Source organism: Xenopus tropicalis, chromosome 8 (genome assembly GCF_000004195.4).
Source record: "Xenopus tropicalis strain Nigerian chromosome 8, UCB_Xtro_10.0, whole genome shotgun sequence".
Classification (NCBI taxonomy): domain Eukaryota; kingdom Metazoa; phylum Chordata; class Amphibia; order Anura; family Pipidae; genus Xenopus; species Xenopus tropicalis.
In genome coordinates this window covers 114,312,586-114,325,823 of record NC_030684.2, presented here as the reverse complement: position 1 = coordinate 114,325,823, position 13,238 = coordinate 114,312,586, and the positions used below count along the sequence as shown (strand labels likewise).

The 13,238-nt window shown below is 37.3% G+C and overlaps 1 protein-coding gene across 1 annotated transcript in view; it reads right to left on the bottom strand.

Moving 5' to 3' along the window:
• bub1b (BUB1B, mitotic checkpoint serine/threonine kinase) overlaps window positions 1-13,238 on the bottom strand; it is a 34,451-nt gene that overhangs the window by 3,872 nt on the left and 17,341 nt on the right. Inside the window, exons 12-21 of the mRNA XM_031891202.1 lie at window positions 12,140-12,192; window positions 11,728-11,800; window positions 11,352-11,442; window positions 7,407-7,672; window positions 6,285-6,442; window positions 5,686-5,826; window positions 4,889-5,001; window positions 3,782-3,943; window positions 2,660-2,802; window positions 127-298 (exon numbers count right to left, since the gene is read on the bottom strand). Coding sequence (XP_031747062.1) covers window positions 127-298; window positions 2,660-2,802; window positions 3,782-3,943; window positions 4,889-5,001; window positions 5,686-5,826; window positions 6,285-6,442; window positions 7,407-7,672; window positions 11,352-11,442; window positions 11,728-11,800; window positions 12,140-12,192 — 1,372 coding nt within the window. The remainder of the gene's footprint in view (window positions 1-126; window positions 299-2,659; window positions 2,803-3,781; window positions 3,944-4,888; window positions 5,002-5,685; window positions 5,827-6,284; window positions 6,443-7,406; window positions 7,673-11,351; window positions 11,443-11,727; window positions 11,801-12,139; window positions 12,193-13,238) is intronic.

Below are 13,238 nucleotides of genomic sequence, written 5' to 3'. Positions count from 1 at the left end.
TGCATAATTTAGCAAATAAAAATGAGAGAGCCTTTCTTTATTTAAATCAGTAGGCAGAGGAAATGCTATTTTATTTGTCTGAAGGTGAATCCCTTTAAAACAAAGTGTAAGATTAAGAGCACTTACCTGATAAGGGGAGGACTGAGGACTGAGAAATTGTTGACCACTTTCAGTTTGAGCAATGGGGAAGCCACGTAATGAGCTCATTATGGGGTATAATTTCAGATCCACGCTATGGGAAAAATCTACCAGCTTAAATAAACCCTTCAGTTCCAGAGATGACGACAAATCAAAAATCCTACAAATTTAAATGATGGAAAAGTTGTCATTTATTTTTCATCTGCATAAGGTACAGCTATACGGATGGCTTGGTTTATGGGCTGAGTTTATATAGGGAAAATGTACCCCTTAGTGTTAAATATAAAGCTAGGAAAATCACAGGAGTCGAATGACCATATAATGAAACATGGACACATCCTGCATTGTTTTAACCCCTTTAAGTACTGGCAGAATTTTACATTTCATTTGCACTCGGTGACTTTTTTGCCATTTTTTTCTGCGCTTTTATTTTAAAGAAACAGTAACATCAAAAAATTAAAGTGTTTTAAACTAATGTACAGTTGCCCTGCAATGGTAAAACTGGTGTGTTTGCGTCATTCAAACTGGAAAAAGGAGAAAAGACAGGTTACATAGCAGCAACATCATTGGATTCTACAGAGTTTCTATGATATCTGCTCCGTATAGCATGTCTTTTCTCCCACTGAATGGCAGAACTATAGTTATATCAACTATAGTGGTCTTTCTAAAGCAAACACACAACTTTTACCAGTACAGCAGTACATTATAGTTTAATTAATTTGATACATTTTAATTTTTTGAGTGTTACTGTTCCTCTAAGGGCAATTCCTGGGGGGTACTTTTGGTTTACCTAATAAAATAATACAGTGTACTTTTTTTAAGACAACCTGAGCTTTCTAAATGTGAGATTTTGTCTAATTCTACCTCTGTAACAAGATATAGAACTCTAAATACTAGCATCTAAAATTTGCTAGCTTTCATATAATATATTAGGACATTTTATTTTATTTGCAATAATCCAACTGATTGGAAAACCCCATGGTTCATGGCAGTCACTCTAGCTACAGCAAAATCAACACATTTATTGTTTTTATGCAGTAAAATATATACATACCCCAGAAAACCTTACATTTTTGCAAAGTACAAAACAATAGTCCCAAATCCGTGTTAGTCCCAGCTCCAATAAACACGTCTAGCTCTCTCCAACAGTCAAATGTGATCCAAGTCCAAAAATTGTGCCAATAGAAAACTCCAAAGGGAGTCATTTGGGACAAAAAAAAAATAGAGGCTCTAGAAGAAGCTGACTAGGTGAAATGCGTTAGCAAGGATACATCTATGCAGAGACGCCTAACGTTTGTTTAAAGAGATGTACATTTTTAAAGATCTGTTTGTAAGTACAATATGTACTTAATAAAGGTTTTATTTGACAACACTTGCACATGCCAATGTTTGTTGTCCGTGAAGGTGAATTGCTGGATCTCTGCCAATCCATATGAAGGATTGTGATAAGCTGCTTCCCTCTGTCCAGTCTGTGAGTATTGTGATACCTAAGCGCAGACTGTCAGAGTGGGTCCTGCCTTGAATGCTTACCTACCTCCTGTGTGGCACATCTAAATTGAGTCCTCTTGGTGTGAATACACTTCAAAAGTGTGACACACGGGTGTGTAAATTATCTAAGTATGCAACACTATATTACTTATTTTGTTTTTTTCATATTTTTTCCTAACATGGCTCCCTTTGGAATTTTCAGACAGCACAATTTTTTTATTTGGATCACATTTTTGGAAAGAACACATTCTGCTGAATCTAAAATAGACACTAAAAGACACTTCTACAAAGTGTTAAACGGGTCTTGGAACTCAAAGTTGAATTCTAACATCTTCTCATTTTACAACAGGGGGTACAGTATTTTTTATAATACACAAGAACCATGAATATCCTGTAATTATATTCTTATAAATGGTGCTTGATGATGTTATAAATCACTGTTTAGTGATGTAATTTCAGTCACAACTTGTGTATTTATAATGCACCCCCTGTAATACATGAGGATGCAAAAAGAAAAAATAGGTTGTGCTATCCAAAATAAAGTCGATAGTAAAGTTAACTTGGAGTGCGTATTCCTAAAAGCCGTGGCTTCCGGCTACAGGCATGTTAAGTGCAAAATACAAAAAAGGAAGTCACTCACGATTCAGTAGGTGCAAAAAACTGCCTCCATGCAGGTTTATTGGAGTAATCAGGGAGAAGGAAATAGACGTTTCGGGAACCTCTCGTTCCCTTTTTCAATGCAGCATTCCCTCCCAATGCTACATTGAATAAGGGAACGAGAGGTTCCCGAAACATCTGTATCCTTCTCACTAATATATGAGGATATTAGAAGTCACTTTGGAGTTCTATGACCCATATAAAAGCACTTAACCTCTGAGACTTATATTTTACAATACCAGGTGTCATCTAACACCTATTACATCACTAAGCAAAGATTATAACTGATGACATCACCAAGTATCATCTATAAGAATATATTGTACAGCATTTCACGGCTCTTGGTTATGATATTAAAACAAACCAGGAAACTGACTTGTCATCCAGAAGTAGAGTCTCTGGCCTCAGATCTCCATGAACAATTTCCACTGAGTGAAGCTTTTCCACCAGGCTCAACAAGTTGTATGTTACCAACACAATTACTTCTTTGATATGTTCTTCAGAATCCAAAAGGATCTCCTGGAAACAGGGAACTCACATTAAAACTTTTGCTTAGGTTAAAAGTCTAAAGACCAGCTCTTGATTAAAAGGACCATTTGTGTGAGACACTACACTATATCAAAAAAGCACTACAGGTATAGGACCTGTTATCCAGAGTGCTTGGGACCGCGTTTTTTTTGTTTTTTTGAATTAGGGATCTTACCATAACTTGGGTCTCCATTGTTTAAGTCTATTAAAAAAATTATTTACGCATTACTGAAACCCAATAAGAATTAATTATCTCTTAGTACAAGGCACTTTTCTATTATTACAGAGAAAAAGGTAATCATTTTTAAAAAATTAAATCATTTGATTAAAATCGAGTCTATGGAAAATGACCATTCCATAATTCGGAGCTTTCTGGATCACAGGTTTCTGGATAACAGATCCCATACTTAAATATAAAAGCACACAATGTTCATTTAGTCTGCACTTTTTAAATACACTTTCCGGGACAGATGATATACCTGTAGGTTATCCAGTAGGGCTTCTGAGAGCACTTGATCAATATGCATTATATAAGGGTCCATTTTTGGGTAAGGTTTCCTCAGGAAATGAGTCTGTGCCAGCTCATTAATATCATAAAAAAGCTGGTATGTTTCTACAGATGTACAGAGCAACCTATGGCATGTTGCTTTATTAAATATGAGCTTGCTTATAAAGAAAGAACATTTTCCCCTTTAAATTATACTGAACACAACTAAATTATGGATAGCTTGCAGACCAGCTGGTTCATCTTCTAGGCACAGGTAATGGTGGATTGGCTTCAAAATAGGCTGGCATCTCCAGTACACAGGGGCCCAAACAGCCCCCCACCAACCCACTAAATAGTGACTACAGAGTTTAGAAACTTGAAGCCGTGTAGCATCTTTGCTCATTCTGTGCCATTAATACAGTCCCGTGGTTTTAAAGGTTTAAAAAGAATTGGTCTCCATTTAATTATTTCATGCATGCTCACTTGAATACTGAAACGGTTGATATCCTTGTAGAGACTGATGCACCCATTCTGGTAGAGGAAGCAGTTAGTTTGTTCAATGAAAAATGTTTCAAATAGATCTCCAAGGCGCTCCTTCAGCTGCATTGTAACATAGAAATCCCATGGAAGTGGCTGATAATCCACCTAGAGAGTGCATATTGTTAAGGGCTCTGGCACACGGGGGAAAAAAAAAAGTCGCAGAAAAATCTATTCATGCAATTAAGGAGAAGACACACAGAGCTACTTAGTAGCAGCTACTTGTCACGGCAACTAACACCAGAAAATACCCTGTCATAGACAATATTAAGAATTGCCTCTGCTAAAACACATGTAGAGACAATTATCAGTAAATGATCATCATTGTCTACTTTAGTAGCCATGACAAGTAGCTGCTACTAGTAGCTCACTGTGTCTTCACACTTAGGATGAAGACACACAGAGCTACTAGTAGCAGCTACATTTTCATGGCTACCAAATGCCAGAAAATACCCTGCCATAGACAATACTGAGAATTGCCTCTGCTAAAACACAGATAAAAGACAGTTATCAGTAATTAATCAGCATTGTCTATTTTAGTAGCCACGACAAGTAGCTGCTACTAGTAGTCCCATGTGTCTTCACCCTTAAGGTAGGAGCAAAAAAAATTGGCACTTGTCAAACTATAACCCACACATTTTGCATTTAGTAAGCTTTAGGGACTCATTGAATCCAGGGTTTGGCCTTTTTTTTTTTTTAGCAGGATTTGCACAAATCCAAGTACCTGACTGAATCAAATCCTTAAAATCATGCATATGCAGACTTCTGGTTTGGGATTCAGCCAAATTCTTTAGAAGATTTAAGAATCAGTGCATCTAGTAAGCTTACAACTTCTTTTAAAGTGATACTGACACTAAATAACTACTCTTTAAAATATTAATGTACATTTAAATTACCTACAGGTCATGTTTTTGTGCTAATAATCTGCTTTTGCAAGTGGTTGTTACTTGAAGCCTGACGGTCCTGCCAACATTTTTGGTGCCACTACTTTTTTAATGTAGCTGTTTTCCAGGGCTGAGTATTGGATGCGGCCATTGGGAAGGTGTTACCTACCTTTAGAGCAAATGCCTTCATGTCTCCCATATCCCAATCCACAGGGGCACCCATAAACAACTTGCTGTTAGGATGAAGGATGACTTCATTTTTTAGACCGTAAGTTTCACAACCTGTAAGGGTAATAAGGGTGTTCAGAAGCGGAGAATTAAAAGAGACTATATTCTGCAGGAAGAATGACCAAACTTTCATGTGGTCACAGTACCCCCACACTTTTCCCGCTAATGGTGGGGGGAGCAAAGCCCAGTAACTGAAACCAAAGCCTTGGTCAGGAGACACTTATCCCAAGAAATGCTACAATTCAGGGAGGTGCCAGTCTATGAAACATTTGACAGGAGGTTAATAGTAAGAACCACCACCAATTTTAAGATCACAACATTACAGTCACATTATTTTAAATCCTGCTGAGTGCTGTATTTTTTTTCGGTTGAGATTTATGTGAAATGTAAGAAAGAAATGGTGACCGATGTTCATTTATCAACAATGGGCAATTTTGCTCCTGGATGGCAACCATTCAGTGATTAGCTTTTTTTTCAGCCAACTGCAAATATATCAATGAAAGTATATATGTGATTGGTTGCCACATGTTACTACCCAGGTCCAAATTTGCTCAGTGTTAATAAATGGTGTCAAATCTGTACTGCTGTATGATGGACAAAATCTGTCCCATATTGCTAATTTTTGACTAACTAGTCACAATGTGAGTGTAGGCCCATTTTAAGTGCCTGCATTGTCAGGATAATACAACTGCACAGCTCTAGCAATAAACACAATAATTATGTATGAGGCTTTCTTACCCAGCACCACCTCTCCTTGTTCTTTCATATCAGGCATCGTTCCAACCTCATGTTGGATCTCTGGAGAGACCAGCAGCTCTGGCAGAGATTCCAGCAACTGCCTATGCAGTTCTGCAAGTTCTTCTGCTTGTGGAAGCTCTTCTGGAAAGATAGAAAACAATGTCAGGGACCACTGTCCAAACTTATTTACAACAGAAGGTCATACAGGGACAAGTTACCCTTGTGCTGGATTGCAAACAGTAAGATGTTGGCTCATAATGAGGTGCATCCAATACATCTGGTTGTAGATCCAGCTATGGCCTTATAGACCACCAGTCATTCTGTGTTTATACAAACACCGTGGGATACTCAGCACTTAGGATGGAAGCATTTCCTTTGTTCAACTTATATTATTATGTTTGTCGTTGACATGGCTATGAGAAGCTGCTTTCTAAGAGGAAGGCAGAGGAAGTAATCTGGTGATGAGTTGCTTTTAATCAGTATAATTGATAGACTGCAATCATATGCAAACATTACAGATGTAGGCATATATTCTAAGGAAGGTTTACTGGAAATAGAAGTCTTATAAAGGCAGATTATGAATGCTGGAAAAGACCTACCTGTGGTTGGCTCAGACTCATACACCCCTGTAATCTGAGTAGCCAGCTCGAGCTTCTCTGGAATTGGCCTGGAAGTGAACATGCTGGTTGTGCTCGAGATTGAGGACACAGAGGAGACTGATGTGCGTGTATCTTCTTGGCTTGCTTCTAAAATGGGGCTAAATACAACCAGAGGGTCATCAAAATAGGCCTATCCATCTAAGATCTAATGTCTATCCATCAAGACCCAGCAGGGGAAACACCTTTATTACAACTAACTTGTAATTTTTTTTTTTTTTATTAAAAAAACAAACAAAAAAAAAAAACTTACATAACTAAGTATGGCTTCCTTTGAACTTCCCCTTCTAGTGTCAACAAAATGTTGTAAGGAGCTGACCTGAGGTTTGTATAAGCAGTTAATACTTAAAATTCAGTAACATCAAAAAATTAAAGAGTTTTAAAGTAATTAAAATAATGTGCTGTTGCTCTGCAAAAAACTGGTGTTTTTGCTTCAGAAAAGCTACTATATAAATAAGCTGCTGTGTAGCCATGGGGGCAGCCATTCAAGCTGGAAAAAAGCAGAAAAGGCACAGGTTTAGCAGATAACTAGTAGATAAGCCCCATATAATGGGGGTTTATCTGTTAGCTGCTATGTAACCTGTGCCTTTTCTCCTTTGAATGGCTGCCCCCATGGCTACACAGCAGCTTACTTATATAAACTATAGTAGTCTTTCTGAGGCAAACACACCAGTTGTACCAGTGCAGGGCAACAGTTACATTAAATTGGTAATTACTTTTATACACTTTCATTTTTTGGTGTTACTGTTCCTTTAAGCAACAAAACTCACTAATCAAGAATACATTTTGGAAGAAGTGTGCAAAATGACTAGACTAAATCCATATTGACAGTGCATAATGTATCCGAGTGCATTTATCATAAGTACAGTAATTTATTTATCCCTTGTAAAAAAATAAAACACTGTTGGGTGCATCTTCAATGTGTGCTATAATGCAGAACACCTTAACACTTCAAGCGCAGGTAAACATAAACTTAGGCTTTGCAGCCCATGTTTCCTAAATAAGATAATACAGTGACTTGCATCTTGAGTGGAGAGAATTTACATTAGCCCCATGGTTCCTCACCTTAGTTTCTTTATGCAGAGTTCTTGTCTATAAGACTCCTCGCACACAGGTGTCTTCTCTCGAAGCGGGAGCCTTTCCAGATCAAGCGAGTCACTCTGTAAGCATTCGCCTGATTGGTCCCTAGCCCTATGGAAAGGTGTTGACGCCAGATGGGCAGCTCTCACAAAATCACAAGTGTCTTCTGGGTCAGGGAATAAGGATTTGTTTTTACCTGAGCCACACACAATTGCCTCTTCATTTAAGGGTTCAGTTCCATCCAGGGTGTCCTGTAAAATATTGACAAGGTTTCACTTAACTGTGTGCAAACAGTGGAAAATTAAAAAGTCTGTGTATCCTCCCAGTATAAACCTAACAACACATTAAATTGAAGGGAAAACTATATATTTCTAACTCCATTACAGAACTAAAGATGCTTAAACCTGCATTCAGATGGTGCACTAGGACACAATATTGTTTTAACTGGTAATGGTATGATCTCCCAGAGCGGTGAAGTTACAATAGCCTCAACCAACAGCTAACTTTTTTTTTTACCCATGAGCCACAGTTAATTGTAAAATGATTGTAAGGGTTAATCTTTTTAACTCCGTCTGTGCTTCTCTGCACTATATCTAAGCAGTCACGAACCGGTTCGATTTAATCTGTGCGTCGGCGAAACATCTGATATCGTCTGCGCATGTGCGCTGATCAGGGAACTTGTATAAACGATACAACCAGTATGTGTATTGCAAACAAGTACAAATTTATTTTGTTTTGATATTACTTATATAGTAGATAGAAAAACGCATCCCATTATGCTTACGTATCATGGGTGGGTACATTGCAATTATTAGTAGAAATACAGAAATTATTTAATTAGCTGCTGAAGCTTTATTATGATCTCTTAGCCTTGAATATTAGCTGAGATAATCAAGGCCAAAAGCAACTTGGACAAAGACAAAATAGTGAGGATAATCATAACAATTGAAGTAACACATTCACAGGCCTTCATGATTGAAAACAAAATTGTGTAAATTCAGCATTAAGCAATTTAAACCCCTATCAATGATATGGAGCAAAACACTAGCATAAAAAAATTCCTGGGGGTTCAAATAAGGGTTGCGGCTTTCTGATAGCCTCTCTGAGGATTGGCAGCCTATAGCAGGCACTGCTTGGCAGTATTCCTGGTTTTTATGCAACCAAGCAAGAAATTAAAAGCACTTGATTTGAGGCAAATGGGAGCAACATTGTTGAGACGCTCATTTATGATGGGTAAGTTCTGTATAAAGGGACACATAAAATCCCCCAGTGTCCCCTATAAAGACAACCCAAAGCAGGTGAGGTAGGAGATTAAAGTATACAAATATACTGTATTGTGAAGTATAAAATATAAGTCGAATATGCCATCTAATAAAATCACAAGGGCCTGACATGATAGTGCTGACTAGCTAAGCCCCTACTTAAATATTTGCACAGCTATAACCACAGAGTACACAGAAAGTTGTAAAAGAGGTGTTATATACTTTTGAGATAAGGTCACTCTACTACTTCCATCTAAAAAAGACTTTCAGGGTCTCACTTGAAGCTGTTTGTGACACATTTCAGTTAGTGTTTTGAGTTGCTGAAAGCTTCCACAAGACTCTGTCTTTGATTAATGAATAAAACATCAGTTATACTGAGAACCTTGTTTCAGGTTCTGTTAAATTAAAATTACCAACAACATCCAAAGGGTTGTTGCTCACAAGCCACAGGTTGGAGATCGCTGAGCTAATTGTTTGGGTGAACAGGAAATTACAAAAAAAAAAAGGCCAAAGAAACTTTGTATGAGTATTTTGCTAACAAATAGTTCAACTAATCACAGAAAAAAAGTTACACAAGGGGTTGTTCCTCAAATCTCAACACCCATCATAAAATATATTTAAAAAAAAAAAAAACTTGCAAGAAGGCATAGGCAGGCAGAGAAATGCCTCACCATCATCATTATGAATGATGCCCTTTTTTTTCTGTGACAATTGTTATTTTATTCTATATACAGAGAAAGGTGCACAGACTGGCAATAACTTCCTAGAAGCTGGGCATTGATAATTATATTTCCAGAGACTGGTGCCTTAATGGAAAACTATACCCCTAAACAATGTGGGTCTCTATAAAAATATATTGCATAAAGAAGCTTATATGTAAAACCCTGCTTCATCTAAATCATTTAAATTTTATTCATAAAATATACTTTAAGTAGTAAGTGCTATTGGATACTCCTAAATAGAAATTGCCATTTTAAGAATTAAGGGGCACCTCCTGGGATCATAGGATTCACAGTGCAAACAAGCAAGCCAAGGCACAGATACCTGCTAGGCCCCATCAGCCAATGAATGGACAGAGTTCTGCCTTTTGCTCCCACACTACTTCCTCTTAAAGGTTAAAGCTGCATTATTTCTGGTCATGTGATCTCTGAGGGAGCACACAGCCCATCACTAAATGGTGGCTCAAGGGAAAGGATGTAAAAGGGCAATATTTATGGATATATATATTCCAGTTTGGCGAGATTCTTTAATAGGTCACTTAACATAATATAAACTGTTGGTTAGGTATTTATTCTGGAGTTATAGCTTTGATACATTTTTGTGTCCCAAACCCCCTTCCAGCATGCACCTACAAGGGGGGAAATATGGAGACACTGCATTTCTACTACAGTAGTACTAAGTCAGCAGGTTTATCCATAAGATTAGATGGTGGCATGAAGCACTGCTTATTGCTATCTGAAAAGAGAATAATGGACTGAACATTGAGCCTGTCATAGATTTAGATTAAGTGCTGCACTGAAACCTCCTAAAAAAAAGTGAGTTTATATTTTTAAATCCATCAGTTTCAAATAGTATACCATAATTAATGGCTTATTTTATTACTTCCTGGTTACTATTTATCAGTTTTCTAAAATGTAGTTTTTAATATAAATTGCTCCCTCGTGTGAGCTGTCAGCTTTTTGAACTGATACGGTATATAAAGTGATAGAATTCACAGCAGCACCAGATAAATCCCAGCAACTAATGCATGAATTGTAACAGTTGGGCTACTGCGGAGCAATGTGTCAAACCAATGTATCAGGTTGTAACAGTTTAGAAAGTCATTCTTCTTGCCTACAAAATAGCTTCTGGAAAATATGGAGGGGAATAACAAAACAAATTCACTTTTGAAAGTCAAATTTTCAAAAAATGATTAAAAAGGAAAGCTTCTCAATAAAGTCATTATTTGTGGTGTACTATTTAAAAATGACACTGGACTGCCCCATTAATCTGCTACTGCGTACTATAATTGCTTAGCATTGTTTGACCCTCATGGGGTCACTTTAATATCATATTAATCACTTTAAACAGGGGTAAAGATGTGCAGATGCAGATTTATATAAGAATGTCAAATTCATAGTGTCATTATGTGCTCCACAGAACGATGACTTTTTCTTTTATTGGTTTGGCCCTTATAAGTGAACCCCGAGGTGTTTATTTGCCACAGAAGAGCTTGGGGCCAATTACAGATTTAATTTTTCAAGAACTGTAAACAAAAATATAAAGTCTGCTCTTCATGTTCCTTCTGTGATTTCAGATAGACTGTGTAGAGATGCACGGTCAACAACACTCTTGCTTATCAGCAGCTCAATGAAATTCACTTAAATGACGGTGGTGTCAGGCAGGAGGGGTTTAATTTACAAATGCTTACTTGCAAGTAATTGTCCAAGCAATCCTCAAATCTATTCCAGGCATTTTGTTTCCCATTCAAATAAGTGGTAAGAAGCCAGCAAGTAAGGATTTACAGATTTACAAGTACACAATCTGTCAATATTTCCATTAGCTAACTACAAAATAAAGATTGAGTTGCTTTTAAATACTTCCTGCAGGCAATTAGGTGGTTAGGCCTGTGACTCCTAAAGTCAGATGTGTGTTTAGTAACACTTCAGGTTAGAAAGTTATTCCTTACGGTTAGTTGGGATTCTTGTGATTTAACAATGGACTTAGGAACAGCAGCAAGTGGGCGACGTACAGGAGCAGCCATTCTCTTCTGGTCAGTCCTGCAAATATTACAATGCAACATGGAATCAGTTGAGCAAGGGAACTGAATATACAAAACACACACTCACAAAACATAGGGTATAGGCAATAATAAAATGTGTCACAAATTAAAAATCACACTAGCATCGCTGTTGTACATGAATTGGTAGTAAGTAAATAACTGGACTGCAGGGCTAGCCTAAACTACTAGGTTTTACTATCATTTAGGAAAGGCTTAGTTACAAGTTTTAGGAAGGCACAGTTTATATCCAATAAAATTCTGGCTTTGCCAGAATCATACTTACATGCTAGGTGCAGCTTCTGCAGATTCATCAAATATTGTGAAGGGCAAGTCACAGGAAAGTGCTGGAGACAAACCTAGTGCAATGTTGTGAGAAAGGACAACAAGGAAACATATAAATAGCAAAACCTGCCAAAAATAACAAAACAAAAATCTGTCTATTGTGCATATACAAGATAGAAACTTTGCTAATAGTAAAATAAGTCACTTTTTATGTTTATAGGATGTTTTAAAAACCCTTTTCTGCAGACAAAATAGTTTTAATTCAAAAAGGATTCATATAAGACTCAAAAGCTCTCATATGGATCATTTCCATTAGTCAGAAATAGCCATCCCAGACAATAAAAATAAATATTATTGACTTTACTTGCTAGGAAAGTCCATCTGACTTAGGTTAAATAACAGGTTTAACTCACCTGGCAAGCTGGGCTTGTTCCCGGTTTCATTAAATACGGGCAGGGTCTCCATCCTTTAAAAGTAAATTATATTTATTATTAAGGTTGTTATTTGCATTGTTTGCTATATATGTATGGTTTATAGTATGTGCTTATTATCATATCATTAGTGCTTAGTAAAGTGAAATAATATGGTACCTCCAGTATGACTTTACTTTATGAATGAGTGACAGGCAGATAGAGGCATTTGTGCCACCACTGGTTTTGGCCTGATAAGTGGCAATAAAAACTCCATAGCCTATGAACTTTACAACTACCTCACTGTGTATATGCATGTCTCCTTCATTTTGCCATAGATTTAAAAGTACCCCAGTAATATTTGTGCTGTCCTCTGATTTCCTTAACACAAAGAGCTACTGTACACAAAGCAAAGAGAATTGCAATGTGCTAACTCCCAAAAGATGGAATGGTAATTGCACAAGAAGCCCTCAGCCCATGCTTGTCAGAGGGAAATAATCACTGATACCAACTAGTACCCAAAATAGTTTTATCTCAGTTCATTCATCTGAATAGTCATCACTAAGGTAGCCAGTTATCTATACGCAGTTAAGGATAAAGGCCAGTAACCTGGATTCTTATTAGCCATTGAAACCATCTACCTCTCACCCTCTCAATGCCCAAAATGTGGTAGAGTTAACGACCCACCTGTCTATTCATAGCTCTCTATCTGCTAAGACTCTGCTAAGATTTGTGCTACAGCTCTTCTCCCTGTAAATGCTATAAAATTGATGGGATTCAAGGTTGGTTGCAATCAATTATTGCCAAAAAAGATGATCACTGGATTTATTGTCATGGGGAAGCAACAAGCTGGGAATGACATGTTAGGGTCACTACTATCCTTCCTTTAAAAAACTATAAATGGGAAATTAAATCTTATTAATTTGTTTTACTAATCATCTTAGGCCGATGGCCCACAGGGCGATAAGTCACCTGCGTTTAATCTCAGCTACCACGGGTGACTAAATTCCCTGAAATGCCTTTCCACCAACAATAAAGTAAATCACTGGTGGAAATGCATACCCTTTGCTAAATCACCCGAAGTTTCCTTCTAAAGGAAACT